Source organism: Oratosquilla oratoria, chromosome 21 (genome assembly GCF_046742065.1).
Source record: "Oratosquilla oratoria isolate Oo_2021 chromosome 21, ASM4674206v1, whole genome shotgun sequence".
In the NCBI taxonomy this organism is placed as follows: Eukaryota; Metazoa; Arthropoda; class Malacostraca; order Stomatopoda; family Squillidae; genus Oratosquilla; species Oratosquilla oratoria.
This window is the reverse complement of record NC_134797.1, coordinates 36662693-36679511: the sequence shown is the minus strand read 5'-3', so window position 1 is coordinate 36679511 and position 16819 is coordinate 36662693. Positions and strand designations below refer to the sequence as shown.

Below are 16819 nucleotides of genomic sequence, written 5' to 3'. Positions count from 1 at the left end.
TTCCCCTCGTTTTGAAATATGGGTAGTCTTTTCCACCGATTCTTGATGTAGTTCAAAACTTCATTTGTTTTTGTTTGGAACCTCGTAATTATACACATTATTTTAGTTTTACAGTAATTAACTTCTAATCAACTTTCTCGTCAACCTTTAGAATGAAATGGTCGTGTTTATGAGGTTTATTCGACCGACACCATCAGCATGTTAGACTATTTTTCTTGGTGTAATTTAACATCATGCTCTCCTCTTTAATTGTCATAAACTTTACAAGTGTTTTCCATCAGTAAATTGAAAAACGGTGTTGATAGATGCATCCTTCTGAAGCAGACTGCTTTTGATCTTGAAAGTGTTTGACGTCTACTTTGATGTCTTAAACATACTCATGCGAGTATCTTGGTCATCCAGAGAAGTTTGCTGGTGATTCTTAACTTCCGACATGATCCACAGTAATCGTTAATGGATGCGCTCTTGAGTTGTTGTGGTTTTGTGGTCTTGTGGTCTTGTGGTCTTGTGGTCTTGTGGTCTTGTGGTCTTGTGGTCTTGTGCTTTGTGGTTTCATCTATAAATGTTACTGATGTTGCCGTATCCCCCTTATTTATGTGATTTGCTTTTGTTTTTACATATACATATACCAAGGCTTTTTCCCCCTTACCAGGGAGGTAGCCAAAAAGGGAAAGGCATAAAATCATTTCCACCCATTCCATCCCTGAATACACTCCACACCCCTCCACCCTCCCTCTTATCTGAGCACATGTGTAGCAGAATGCATTTGAAGATGAATTGCAGCCTTTTGATGACATTTCACTAATTGTGATGTCTTCTCAAGCAGACAAAATAGAACTGATTAATGGTCTGCAAGCCCCAATTTTTATTTTGTCAAGCAGTACTCTAGAATATTCTTAGTCTTTCTAGAATGTCTTCCAGAATGTTAGCAATCTTTTCGAGGAATATGTCTGACAAAATGGAACTGATTAATGTCCTGCAAGCCCCAACTTTGGTTGTCCAAGCAGTACATCCTAGTAGATCTGAGTCTTCTAGAATATGTCTCCAGAAAGTATCAAGCTTCTAGAATATTCGTGAATCAAAATAGAACTGAAGTATGGGGCTGCAAAGCCCCAGGACTTTTATATAGTTGTCAAAGCATTTCTACTGTACTCTAGAATATTCTGATTCCTTTCTAGTAATGTCCTTCCAGAATGGTAGCAACTTTCTAGAATATTTCCTTGAATTCTATTTTGAATAATCCTGTATCGTCTAGAAAAGTATTGTAGATTCCAGGATTTTTTTTTAGTATTCTACACATTTCTACTGTACTCTAGAAAGTTCTAGAATATTCTGGAATTTTTTACATTGAATATCTAATGATCTAAAATGAAATGTTTGTATAACCTGCAACGTATGAGATTTCTGAAATGCAAGCAAATTTTTTCTAATTATGAGAAATTACTTGCTAGATCTGGTCAGTTCAAGAATGATCTTATTAAAATTAAAAATGTTTAGAACACTTTATATTCTTTCTTTGATTGTTTTTATTTATTTGCAACATTTCAAAAGCAATTCGATAAGCAATTGAGATTTTGCAAAGGTCTTTCCCCCGACATGAAAACCAATAGTAAACCATACTATAATGAAATAAGGCAAAAATGTAAAAAAAAAAATTCTAACCTCAAAATCAAAGTTTTAGGATCAAAATCACTTTTTTCTATTTTGTTTAGATAAAAATTACTAGAAAGTTATATTTGGGGAGAAGGACAAAACAAAAAAGAAAATTTGTTACCAAGTAATTTTGGCATTTAATTCTATTCTTTTGCATAAGGATTAGTATTATAATCCCTTCAACTCACGAGATTTTTTTCAGATTTTCTGGGTAATATGTATCATCCTATTTCCTCGTATCCCTCCTCTATATCCAAAGAATAAGCTGGGATATTGTACTCTTCTTATGTTTTACTATTGGCGTCGTAGACTTCTTCCCTCGATGGTTCCTCAATAACAATTTCCATCAATAGATGCAATCGTCCTTAACAAGGTTATTTGTTTCCTGCCTGTATAGCAATTCCTCTAAAAATACTTCCCTTGTCATTTTATATAAAAAAAAATCACTTTTGCGAGCATTTACACATGTCTTTAGTCATTGTTGTTCGGGGTAGGATGTCTTTGTCTAGATCTGGATGACATACAAGGACATTTTGTTTTCTCCCTTTACGAGCAATCCAGTCAGGAACTCTGTTCATTTCTTGTCGCTTCTTTTGTCTCAAGATCCTTTGCGCTCTCTGATTACTTTCCCTAATCTTCCGAGTTGGGGTTTTATTATGTCGACCTCCCATTCATATCTTCCGGGAAACTGCTCCCTTCTTCTCAGAAAGACAGGCACCTTCGTGTACATAAGCGTGAGCGTGCACATACATACCCCCGGTATATACATACATACATACAAACATACATACATACATACATACATACATACACGTATGTATGTGTATGTATGTATGCATGTATGTATGTATGTATGTATGTATGTATAGATATATATAATGTGTGTGTATTTACCTAGTTGTATTTATCTAGTTGTATTTTACGGGAAGGGGAGCTATGTCCCGTCTTAATATCTCGTTTTATCTAGACTGTTTTTAATTTCGTGTTTCGTTTTTGCACACACCACATTTTCATCTAACTTGTTCCAAAAGTCCATTACCCTATGGCGAAAGCTGTTCTTTTTCAGGTCTCTTCTATAATTGTCTTTCTTGATTTTCTTTCCATGTCCTCTTGTATCTCTACTATCTCATTTTATTAGATTTACTACTATCTCATTTTATTAGATTTACTACTATCTCATTTTATTAGATTTTTAGAAAAATCTGAGTGCGAGAGGGACTTGGGAGTTCTGGTGAGTTCGGACCTTAAAACCAGGAAGCAGTGTATTAGCGCCAGATATAAAGCTAACAGCGCATTAGGCTTCATTGCTAGGACGGTAACGAATAGAAGTGCAGAGGTAATTATTAAACTCTATCTAGCGATAGTTAGACCCATCCTTGACTATGCGGTACAGTTTTGGTCTCCGTCCTACAGAATGGACGTAAATTCACTAGAATCAGTACAGAGAAGAATGACCAAAATGATACAAGGACTCGGAAATTTGCCTTACGAAGAGAGGCTTAGGCACCTAAACTTACACTCTCTGGAAAGACGCAGAGTGCGGGGTGATCTAATAGAAGTGTTCAAGTGGATCAAAGGCTATAACAAGGGTGATGCAAACAAGGTCATCATAATAAAACAACAGGGCAGGACTCGCAGTAATGGGTACAAACTGGACAAATTTAGATTTAAGAAGGAAATAGGCAAAAATTGGTTTACTAATAGGGTGGTCGATGAATGGAATAAACTTAGTAACTATGTAGTAAGCGCTGAAACTATCAGTTGTTTTAAAAAACGATTAGACAACTTTATGGATGGGGATGACAGGTGGTGATGGATACGGAGCTGCCTAGTGTAGGCCTTATGGTCTTTTGCAGTCTCCTTTATTTCTTATGTTCTTATGTTCTTCTTATCCTCTCTATCAATAGTTTCTATGCCTTTCATGATTCTATAAATAGTTATCAAGTCTCCTCTCTCTCTCTTCTTTGTTCTAATGTCTGTAGCTCAAGTTTTACTAGTCTCTCTTCATATGATAGTTCTGAGAGTATTGGTGCCAATTTCGTAATTGCTCTTCTTTCAAGTTTTGCTATACATTTTTTTGTACTTAGTGACCACGTTGTCGCTGCATATTCCAACCTTGGTCTTATCAAAGTGACTAGTATTTTCTTCACCATTTCTTCGTCCAGGTATGTAAATGCCACTTTGATTGTCAGCAGTGACTGTTACCTGCCCCAACAGTTCCTCCAGGCGTAGGCCCCTCACCTTCTCAATAACGCAGTGCAGAGAATTAGGTGAGGTGGGGAGCCTATGCTAGGAGGCGTGTAGCTGCGGCCGAAGCCGTCATCTTTGCCCTGTACACTTGGACTGTTGGGGTAGGTAACTAACAGTTACTGCTGGAAATCGGGGTGGAGTGCGGGGTTCGAACCTACAACTAAGTAAATGTGAGACTGGAACATTTCGATTACGCTACCAGAGAGGAAAAGTAGTCCTGCAGAACTACGTTCACCAGTGCTGAAGAAAGAGGTCAGTTGTCAAAGTCTCTGGTATTTTATACAAAAACAACAATCCTTAGGGGGGATAGTCTTATGAAATCCAATTCTGATGACGAAAGGTTGACTTTCACATAAAGAACATTTGCCAAAGCGTCCAGTATCTGATACAATGAAAAAATAAATAAATAAATAAATAAAAAATAATATGAAATTCAATCCTGATGCCAGAAGACTGACTTTAATGCTGAAAGATGAAACATGACTTTGTTGTAAGAATTGAGGCTATGGGAATGTTTCAGAAAGGATTTTGATATCACAGCATAAACGTATGTCATATGTTTTCTACACATAATTTAGACTTCCTTATACACTGATTCACGAAAACAAAATTCATTTCGACATTTAATGGGTAGATGATATTTGAACATACATACCAAGTCCTCAAACTAAAACATGTTTCAGCATTAAACAAAAATATAATTCGTGTTTTTGAAATAACTTTATGCATTGGAAAATAGAGAGTACTTCCCAACTCTGCTTGTGTTGCTTGTCAAAGGCATATTCAAGAGACCGTGGTGGCTTTAATGGATTTTCATGAAGTATTCCACGAATAGGCTCTGGACTAGGTGGGGGACCACCATTCCTCGCTGTTTAGAGTCCTTATGTTCATTCTCCGAATTACTGTAGCGTGTGTGTGTGTGTGTGTGTGTGTGTGTGTGTGTGTGTGTGTGTGTGTGTGTGTGTGTGTGTGTGTGTGTGTGTGTGTGTGTGTGTGTGTGTGTGTGTGTGTGTGTGTGTGTGTGTGTGTGTGTGTGTGTGTGTGTGTGTGTGTGTGTGTGTGTGTGTGTGTGTGTGTGTGTGTGTCTGTGTCTGCACGTGTGTACTTAATTATGCATGCGTGTGTGTGGGGAGGTGTCTGTGTGTGTCTGTAAATCTGTATATCTGTATGTGTCTGCGTATTTACTTAAGTGTAGTATACATGTGTGTGTATATTCAGAGTAGTGTGTGTGTGTGTGTGTCTGCGTGTATATTCACTGTTTGTCTTTCCTTACCATCCTGTTTAATGGACTGCACTCTCGATATCGGTGGTAATGCTGCTGAGGAAGACGGAGGCGATGGAGATGATTGCTTGAGGCGAAACTTCTTGGAGTAAAGACAGGAAGCAAACATTTTCTATTTGTTTTGGACACCGGGGAGAGTGAGAGTTGGGGGAAGGGAGGGAGGTAGGTGAAAACATATGATTCAAAAATGGACGGAAGGAGAGAGGGAAGGAAGACAAAAATGAATGTGAAAGAATAATGTTAAGATTTTTTTCTTATGAAAGACCGAGACATTCTTAGTCGATCAAGGCCGCATTTAGGTTCAAGGTGCCCCCTTCTATTGAATAAGAGAAACTTAAATTAGAATAAGAACACATAAAATCGTCACATAAAACAAAGATGGCGGTAGGACATGAATGAACACAAAGATAAGACGAAATGACGGAATAGAGGAATTGAAAATAAATTATGAGAATAAATTACCAGTTAGTAAGAGATCGTTAAGGACTAAAACAGGGCGAGTATCCAGATGAGTTTTTTTTTTTTTCCGTGGGTCACTGTATCCCCTGTTGCTGAATTGTGCGAAAGACAAGAAAATTTTCTTTGTTTTAGTTAGGAGTCGAGCAAGGTCAGTGATCTCCATTCGTGGGAAAGTGCCAGAGAGACACAAACACACATACACACGCACATGCGTGCACACATACACACACACACACACACACACACACACACACACACACACACACACACACACACACACACACACAGAGGGCACGGAAAGAAAATCAAGAAAGACAGCTATAGAAGAGATGTGAAAAAAAACAGCTTTCCTCACAGAATAAGAGAAAGTTAGAACAAGTTAGATGAGAAACTAGTGTGTGCAAAAACAATACATGAATTTAAAAATAGTTTAGATAAAATAAGATATGAACACGGGACACCACGAGCATAGCTCCCCTTCCCGTAAAATACAACTAGGTAAATACACACACCTAGGCACGCACAAACACACATACACACACCCACCAGCACAAACGCACGCACGTACACAAACGCATGCACATGTACACACGTACACACATAAACACGTACGCTCGCAAGAACAAATTATGAAAATAATTTGAAAGTGGTATATACCAATCTAAGCTTAATATCAACAAAGTTAAAGATCAATGATGATTTGAAAGGGGAACCGGATATGATACGTCTTGTTGAGACTAAGCTAAATAAGGAAATATGGATATTTGAGTGTGTGATGGATAAAAAGGGAAAGGATGTGATGGCAATAATGAAGAAGAAAGATAAATTTGAATATGGTGGAACTTAGATAAGTGAAAAATTAAAATGATAGATGACAATCTAGTCCTGATGGGTGATTTCAATTGTGGGTTAGTGAACTGGAAGCAGTGAAACGATAATCGCTGAGAAAAATCATGAAGCAATAATAAATGTTACCCCAAGCTTCAGTCATTGGAAACCCGCTAGCTTTTACATCGATTTTCACTGACTGACAACTCGCAGCCTCACAGAGGCTGGCAACGATCCTTGGGCTCTCTCATAGACTCTCCCTGGGAAGAAACTTTGTACTCTTGTCTGTGTTGTGTTTGTGGAACTTTTTCTCTGTCACCGGCTCAAGGTAGGAGGGAAGCGGTCACCAGTTGTCAGGTCTCCATGTGTGGAAAGATAGAGAGATACAGTTGATGTTGATAGAGATTGATTTTGGGCTCAGTCCGAGGACAGAGTGTCCATCCCTCAGGACTGCTCCTGCAGATTCATAAGACAGATCAGATACATTTCGAAAATATAACCACGAATCTAATAAAGCATGAAAGTAGTTAAAAACAATATTGAAATGATGATATCCCTTCAACTGTTACTTATAATCCACACTACGTTCTTCTACTAATAGTAAATAGCATAGACATAGATTTATAAATCTACCGACATTTATTAATTACAAACTTCCCATATTTATCTTTATCAGCAGAATATTGTTCTAGTGTTTTCCTATATAGAATGTTATTCAGTCTATCTATAAACTATAAACTATTCGTTCAAATTATATATTTGCTCTTTGCAAAGGTGCATGGGTTATACTCTACATTTTTGCATGCAAGAAATGATGCGCGTCTGCAACATTATTTTCTTTCTATAAATATAACTAGACCAGGTATTTACCTTTTTTCAAGACAATGACAATGAATAGAGCAAAATATTCTTTTGGGTCAACTTTTTTTTCCAGCTTTCAGTTGACGGGAGGAAAAACTGCCGCCACCCAAACTCATCAGTTTTCACATCCTCCACCCCAAGTGCTATTCTTCTTTTAAGCCACAAAACCTGTTGTTGCCAGAGCGGGCAAACTAATCTGTGTGGTGTTACCCTTTAGTAAAACTTCCTCCCATGAGTTTCTGTCGCAAAAAAAAAAAAAAAAAAAAAAAAAAATCAGTTCTTTTTTCGAATGCCCCAAATTTCAATATCATGAGCATTCGATGGATGTGCGAGTGTATATAACCCTTTCATTTCTTTTGCCCAGCTTTAATATATTTTCCTCTACTGTCACCAATCAAGTTTATTCAGTTGAGGAAAGCTCTTACGTGGTGGAAGAGTGAACGGATTCTGTGTTGTGTTTCTCTATTTTATTCCAAAGCACCCGCTTTATGACCAAATTACTTTATTGCAAGATTCGTTTTACGATTGAGTCGGGATGCATTTATTGCGGTCACGCGCTCTGGTGAGAAAACATAAGTGAACAATATTTCATGTTGAACATCTAAATGGCTTCTTTAAGAAAAAGATTTAGGGAAGGTTCTTTTTTTTTTTTTTTTTTACTATGATCCTCGAAACTATGGTGTCTTTTCGATGCGTTTAAGAAACACATACTAATTGTACATTACAACTACAAAATAAAAATAGATTATTCATTTGAGTGTCCAAAAACAATAAATGGCACAAAATTAAATTAACTTTTTACTAATTGTCGTACGCGATGTGATGTATATGTATGTGTATTTATCACATTGGCAAAAGCATTGGAACTCATAGACGAAAATAACAAAACGTGAATGAAAATTGCGATGACACAAGTGTGTTTGCTACCTGATAGCATTTCCCAATATGTCATATTGTTGGTATGTTGTGCCGATAACACATACCACAACATACATCACACGTATGAAATGTAGGTCATTTTGTTGGTCCTTGCCCTTTGCACGTGAATGGACAAACAGGTTGCATTTGAAAAAGAAAAAGAAAATAATAGATAAATAAGTAAATGAATATATGAATAGATAAATGAATATATAAATAGATGAGTAAATGAATAAACAAATAAACAGTTAAATTAACAAAAAATCATAAGGTAATTTGAATGTCGATCGTTAATGGCTCCTGGTAATGTACCACCTTTCCATTTAAGACATAAAACGAATAAAGAATTCAATCGGCTCTCCAAAACAGCTTGAAAGAGATTTGATGGTTTCATAATGTGTCCATTGAGAATGCTCTCCTCCCTGTGCTTTTCTAGTTCACATGCTGACGCACGTGTCAGTCACGTGACAAAAGAAGTTTGTCAATACGCCAAAGCCGTTCATAGTGGCTACTGAACTCTGAATCGAACGACACCGTCACATTTATTTATTTATTCATTTATTTATTTATTTATTTATTTTTACCTATTTATTTATTCATTTATTTTCTATTTATTTGATTTATTTATTAATTTGTTATTTTATTGATTATTTTCATTTACTTATCTATTTCTTTGATATTTTTTGTGCTAATATCGACATGTACTCGAACACAAAAGGACCTTTGTTCGATAAAAGCAAAATTAAGGAAAAGTAATTCGACATCACACTGGAAAATGAGAAACCCAAGGTAGGGCAAAGCTCTGTCAGTTGTGGCAAGCCGTTTATTTATTTATTTATTTATTTATTTATTTAAATTTATTTATTTATTTATTTATTTATTTATTTATTTATTTATTTTTCGTTGGGTCGCCGCCTGCCCAGGGTTGTCGGGGTCCAACGCAGCAAGCCCGCATGAGGTCCCGTGACTCAAACTCTCGACCACCTGCTCATGAGTTCAAGACGGTATCCACTGGAATACAGCGCGGTTCATGCTTAATAACAATAATAAAACAAAATCCACAGTTTCAACAACCTTTGTAGAATCGCACAAAACGATAGGAAAACACAATAAAATGAAACCTAACTTTGCACCAATTGAGACACAATAAAGAGCAAGTCAACCAGGGACCGAGAAACGAGTTTAAACTAGTTTAAACTACACGCCTGAGATGCGCCCACTACAACGCACTACTGGTATTTAGAACGCCCTTTTCCCCTTGCTTGTACTCCAAAAAAGTGACCCTCGAAGCCACGCACTGATCCCCGGCGGCGTCAAGTGATACTCGAAGCTGCGAGAGGATACCCGAGGCGGCAGCGAACAACACCTTCATCACGGTACCGCCTGCAGAACCTTTCATCATTATCATCACTATTCTCTCGAAGCCCGGGTGGTTTTATCAGATACTATGAAATTCAGCAACCCCAGAGTACCCATGTAAAAAATAAGTTACCCTACATATATATTAGCAACCTTCAGAAATGAGCTTGTAAGTATAAATCGCCCCAACATTGATGATCATTTAATTAAGCTTGCGTTAGGCTAGACTAGGTTAGATTAGATTAGGTTAGGCTAGATTAGGTTAGGTTAAGCATGTTGAGATCAACCACTCCATATATTAGCTTATATACAACCCTCAGGAACTCTTGGGTTGCGGATCTTTACAATGTCAATTTTACCCAGCAAAAGGGTGGCTTATGAACCAAGAAGAGTATCTTCAAGCCTTGAGACTTTATGTTGTTCCATAAATACGCCTCACCTGATCGAAATGGTGTCTCCTTGATTGAAGAGAAAATTTTCTTTTTCGTGTCGTCGTGTTGGAGCGGAGGCTGTGTTGTCTTCTGGCGCAGAAGGAACTGACATAAACCCTCCAATTTCAAAGCCCGTGGGAGTGATACTTCACTCAAAAAAAAAAAAAAAAAAAAATCACACCCCTGCCCCCATACCTCGACACCCTCTTCACCTCTGTTCCTTCCACAGAGGATTATTCATTCGTATATAACCCAATGTGTAGAAATGCACGGGTTCATACAAGTTCTTTTGTAGCACTTATCTCTTATTTTTGTTTATTTTCATCTTTTTATTCTGGCTGTAATTCCTTTGGTAACTCGGAGAGTAAAACCAACTTTCACTAAACTTCTCTGCACTAAGTGGTACTTATTTCATACTGGCTGTCACCTGACTATTTCATTCAATATAACTAACATGACCCCTTTTGTAGAAGGTTCAGACATGAAATCCTCTGGTGGCAGCCAGGACAAAGATGTATGTATATGTAAATGACGTGACGCCTTTGAAAAGGTTGCAGTTAGTCGATCTTGAAAAAATTGATATATGAAGTTGAGCCTATGCAAGGAGGCGCTAAATAGCTGCGGCCGAAGCCTTGGGGACTGTTGGGGCAGGTAACAGTCACTGCTGATAATCGGATACGAGAGCGAGATTCGAATTCACAACCAAGCAAATACGACACCAGCATGCTCTTGATTACGCCATCAGAGCACTACTGGAAATATGATATATTTGAACCTTTCCTTTTCATGTTTTGGCCATCCAGTGGGAGAACGATGGTAGGTATAAAAAACATGAGTACACATATTTATTGCATATATGTTTTTGTATGTATACATCAGAGCTTCAAGGAAAACCGTACATACCAAATTCAACTGTGTACAGTTGCGGTCACATAAACCTGGTACAGCTGTCCATAGAATGATGCGTCTATTATTTCAAATAATATCTTATTCTCATGTCGGATAATTCCAATTAAGATGTTTAGTTAAATGATTTAACATTTATTTTAGCACAACACTTAATGTTGACTTTGTAATAATAATATAAAGACACATGTGAACATGTCAGAATTGCCACATTGCGCCAACACTCAATCAATCAATTCGTTGCCCCTGGTCTCTCTTGCAAAAGGCCCGCGGCCCTCAACTCAAGTAAGCGGTAATAGCCTCCGGGCGGGACCATAAGTTACCTAAGGAAGATATATTGTGTTGTCTGGGGTTCGTTAATGTGTGGTATTACAGAATGAGGTATACTGTGTCCTCTATGTGGTGGTTGCATCTAGGGCAGTTTGAATGTGTGGCCAGCCCTATTATGTGTTTGTACTACTTTAATGTTGGATGGTGTCTGAGTGTAGGTGTGCCAGTTTGGTTCTTGTTACTATTATTGTCTTAATTCATTTTATTTATTATCATTATTTTCATTTATCTATATATTTATTTATTTGTTTTTGAGCTTGTTTTTGGGGGTTATTGTTGGAGTATTGAGCCTGGTGGTCTGTCTTGAAGGGCTTGTTTAGTGATGCAAGTGTACATGTGTATTTGTCGAAAGTTGTATTTCAAACCATTTGTTCCAGTATTGTACATTCATGTCCTGATTCTCCGTTCTCCATATGGTAAACGATATTCCTTGTCATCTGTATCACATCATTATGGCCGACCTATTTCTTACATAGAATTTCTAAAATAGAATTGCTAATATATACATAATTTCCTTTAACTTGATCACAACCCAAATCATCTTGACCTATATAGATAGATAGGTAGATAGACAGATTTTCTGAACACCACCAAACAATTTCATTCACCCAAACAACCATTATTCGCAAATCGAGGTCGCTATTTTTACTTCCACCACACGTGGCTCCCTTGCTCCTTCCTGCATTCAAAGATTACACCTCACCACTTTCTTAATATTACTACCCGTTCTTCACTCCCAGCGTAAACCATACTTAAATTACATCTCATCACTTTCCTAATATTACTACCGGTTCATTCCTTGTGTATCTCACCCATGGAACAGGTCGTTCCGTCAGTGTACACATTCTTCATCTCTTTTTGTTACCCGAGCACATTTGCGCTTGTTCGACAGCCCGATTTTCCAAAGGGCGGCGTTGTCATGTGTAATTTATGTAGTTACTGACAGCCGATTTTGTTTAGTTTTAGAGAAGCTTTTCACAATTTAAAGGGTTATTCTGTATTCCTCTTACTGTAGAGTTGATATAATCTCTTTGCTACCACCGGAGTTCCACGGGGATGAATGAAACATTTTTGTGTCAATTGGAAAAGTCCCACAAGGGTTAATCAATATTGACTCTAAATCTTTTGTTACTGAGGGCAGGCGGGTACCAAGAAGATGAATAGAATAGTCTGATGGGAACTGAAAAGAGTTTCGTCAGATACATAAGGACTTAATACAGGTATCCAGATCATTAATCCTCAGTGTTATAATCCTTTATATGAAACCTGTTCCGAGAACTTTTATCTGTACACCAACGTTGGCTCTGCAGAGTTAATCATCCTGACTTTTATTTAGATTTATATATTATTTTGCGTTATGTACAAATTCAAATACTCGACTTTTTTCATCATTCACAGGCATATAAGCAAGATTATGGCACGTAGACAAATAGTGAGAGCTCTTATGGAGCAGTGGCTAGCGTTCCTGGCTCAAATTTGAATAGTCCATGTTCGATCCTCAGGAAGTGTTAGACAATTGTTCACGTCACACCATGGCTTCCCAACCCCCCTCTGCAACGGCGGACATCAAAAGTGCAGTATATCAGTGTTACATTCCTAATCAGTATTACTTAGCTGATGGAGCATTGGTTTCACACTCCATTCACAATCACAGCAATTCCAAAGCGCTCGATCCTTCATCAGCGCTTCTGGTAGTACTAACAACATTAACAAGACGGATTAAATTGGTGAGGTACAGAGGCTGTGTCGGCACCCATGGTTCTGCATTGGACCATGGAGGATGGGCATTTTCATTCTTATAGTCCCATTTGGTGCAATAGATATAAAAGATAATCTAGTTTATGAAATGATATGCCAGTTTGTGCTATTTCCAGCGGCCGAACGCATTTTTTCCTGGCAGTGTTCAGTCATTAGTTCATGTCAGATGCTTTCGTGCATACACCCCATCTCATTTTCGGTCATCAAAGGATTCTGTAAACGTTTATGACTGCAATCATTTCACCCAGAACCACCCTTTTTCTATTGTCAACAGGCACGAAGTATGACCCGGTTTTAGGAAAAATCTTTTGGTCTTCGTGTTTTGTCTGAGGTGAGGAGCCTCGCATATCTTCGAGTCATAGCATGATGCCCTTTCGACGTTTATGTTATGCGCCCTTTTTTTTTCTTTATTCAACACAAGAAATGACGACTTCTTATTTTCTTTTATTATTATTATTATTCTCTCTCCTTCATATTTTATATATTTGGGTGATCCAGTGGGACTTTAGTGCACTCGTGGCGTAATCCGAAGAATGATGACCTCTGCATTCACTTAGCTGTTCGAATCCCGTACTTCTCTCCCGATTCCCAGCAGTGATTGTTATTTGTCCTTGCAGCCCAAACGCTATAGAGTAAAGGTGACTGCTTCGACCGAAGCAACGCGCCTCCTGGCGTATAATCCTCACCTTTCACCACCAGTGAGATTTTCCTTGTTTGGATATTATTGTTGATATTACTCAATTGTGAGCCAAACTCTCTCGCGCATTTTCTAATCCACATGTTCTTTCCAAACGTGTCTAAAATATCTTACACCTCTAATGAAAATGAAAGTGAATGTGTACAACCTTGAAAATACACTGCAGGACCGTCAACCTACCCCCTGGAGGAAATATATAGCCTCTGTTTCTCAATATGGTGATTTTTTTTTTTTAGTATGAAGTGCATTGGGAAGAGTTGAAATTACTGTGTTTGTGAATGGAATCTGAAAGTAGAGTAATCAGCTCGGGGATGCTGATTAGGTATCAACAATGAAACGTTTCCAAACCGCCGCAAGATTCAGGTTTGGATGGGTGCCAGGCCCGCAAACCTAAAAAAAAAAAAAAATGAAATAAAAATAAAATAATAAAAATAAAATATAATAAAGAATAAAAAATTAAAAAATAAATTAAAAATGAATAAGAATAAGAATAATAATGATGATAATGATAATTATGATAAATAAAAACTTAGAGTATAGACCAAGTTGACAGTAAAAATAGAAATAATAGATAAAAATTAAAGCATGAAAATCAACACTGGATACTACAAAACCTCTGATGCCTCTCCGCCAGTTAGAAAATATGAAAATAAGACTTGGACAATTGCACTTCCTGGGGCTCGAACCCGGTCCTCCTGCTTTCAAGGCAAGGACACTAATTCCTCCACGAGGATTTCCTATCACCACTGATATCACATTTATCTCTTATCACGGCTGAATAATTTTAGTCAGTATCATACCTAGAACTGGACAGTCGTCGATATGCTTTAAGACAAAAGCCATTTTCGTAATGTATCATTCCCAAAATGAATAAATGAATAAATTAATAAAAATAAATAAATTAATTAATTATTGAATGAATGAATGAATAAACAAGTGAACCAATGAATAAATGAATTAATGTGAATGAATGAATGAATAATTGAATAAATTAATAAATGAATTAAGTAAATAATGGATGAGTAAATGAATAAATCAAAGAATGAATGAAAATATTTTAATAAATGAGTAAATGAATAAATCAATAAATCAACAAATAAGTCAACAAATACACAAACAATTACGTAATTAAATACACAAATACACAAAAATACACAAACATACAAATACACAACCAAATACACAAGCACGTACACAAACAAATACACAAGCAAATACATAAAAATACACAAAGAAATAGTAAAAGTAAGATTAACATAAACTCTTAGTCTCCTAAATTGTTTCAATCGAGGTTGAATGTCTAATCGCTTTGGCCCGATAGAACACCTCAGCATTCTTGGCGATAGATTTAATCTGCAAGTTCCTCCGGGACACTGCACAAGGAAAACAGATTGCCACGAACGTGATAGTCAGGAAATGTTATTGGTCTGCCCTTGAAAAGTAGAACAAGCCAATGCAGTATTTCATTTAATATCTATCTATTTAGTTATTGACTTGCTTGTCTATTTGTTTGTTTGTCTATTTGCTTGCCTATCCATTTCCTTTTTAGCAATTTATTTATTTATTGGCTTATATACTTTATATATCAACTTTGTCTATTCATTTGTGTAGATGTCTATTTGTTTGGTGACTTGTATACTTATTTGTGTATTTATTCATGCATTCATTTATTTATATACTTCTTTACGTATTGATCTCTGTCTATTTATTTGTGTATATATTTGTTTTTGTTTGTCTATTCATTTATTCGTTTATTTGATATTTATTTATCTATTCTATTACCTACTTATTCATTTATTTAATTACATTTATTTATCTATTTGTGTATCTACTCATTTATTGACATATTTCACTTTTTATGGAAATTACCAAACAACTTTTGCCAGAGTTCGGAGATTAAGATCTTTTGGCTTTGTTGCAATCATCCACTAACTCCTTAGTGGATGGTGAAATACTATTTTGTTTTATCTTATTTTATTTCATTTTCAGTTCTTACTGTCATATTTCCGGATCTTTGTTGCCGTAATTCTTCAAGAATGTTGTTGTTCTGGAATGTAGGTTACCAATGTAACTTGTCTTTGTCTTTCACTTTGTCCTTGTTTTCATCCTTGTCTTTGTAATTCGCCAGGTATTCTCACGCTGACTGACCTTGTTTACAGTCCGTCAACATTATTACAGAGGAAAATTAATTGAAGAAAGTGTTCTCATCCAGTTATGAACAAGTCATTTTATGGATTGCTTTTGCCAAAAGATCCTGTCGTTTCAGGAGATTATTTCACGAGATTTTTAGAATCTGAAAAAATCTCATCACCTCTAACACTAATCTCCGTTTTAATTCTTACTTTTTTTTATCTCGTTTATATATATATATACATATATATATATATATATATATATATATATATATATATATATATATATACATAATATCTATTTTCGTTTTTTTTTTTTTTTTTTTTTTATCTCTTGCGTCTTTTTCCCCTTCTCTCAGTCATAGGTATATTTATCTATTACTTTGTTATTCTAAGCTTGGCTTATGTCTTCACCGATTTCATCTAGTTTATCATTCATTCATCTAGTTTCATTCATCTAGTTTATCATTCTTAGTTCTTAGCTTTGGTATGTACATGTATGATTTAAATTTTTATTCTATTCATATATATATATATGTATATTTATATATATGTATATATATGTATATTTATATATATATGTATATATGTATATATATGTATATTTATATATATGTATATATATATGTATATATATATATTATATATGTATATTCATATATGTGTATATATATATATATATATATATATGTATCCATATATATGTGTGTGTATATATATATATATATATATATGTAATATGTATATGTATATATAATATTGACGAGATAAACACCATATGAGGACGGAGCCTTTATTTGTACGACGTTTCGCTTATTACAGCTTTTTCAAGTACAAGTTGAGATACAAATGCTTGAGATTAAATAAGGGGAAAGGAGGGAACGGGGAGAGAAAAGGGGGGGAAGGAGGAGGAGGAGGAGGAGGAGGGGGGGGGATTGGACACTGGGAAAGGATG

At 36.2% G+C, this 16819-nt stretch overlaps 1 protein-coding gene across 1 annotated transcript in view; it reads right to left on the bottom strand.

Moving 5' to 3' along the window:
- LOC143037057 (trypsin-1-like) overlaps positions 1 to 435 on the bottom strand; it is an 11809-nt gene extending 11374 nt beyond the window's left edge. Inside the window, exon 1 of the mRNA XM_076205166.1 lies at positions 378 to 435. Within this exon, the coding sequence (XP_076061281.1) occupies positions 378 to 435 (58 nt within the window). The remainder of the gene's footprint in view (positions 1 to 377) is intronic.
- Between the last annotated feature and the right edge of the window lie 16384 nt (positions 436 to 16819).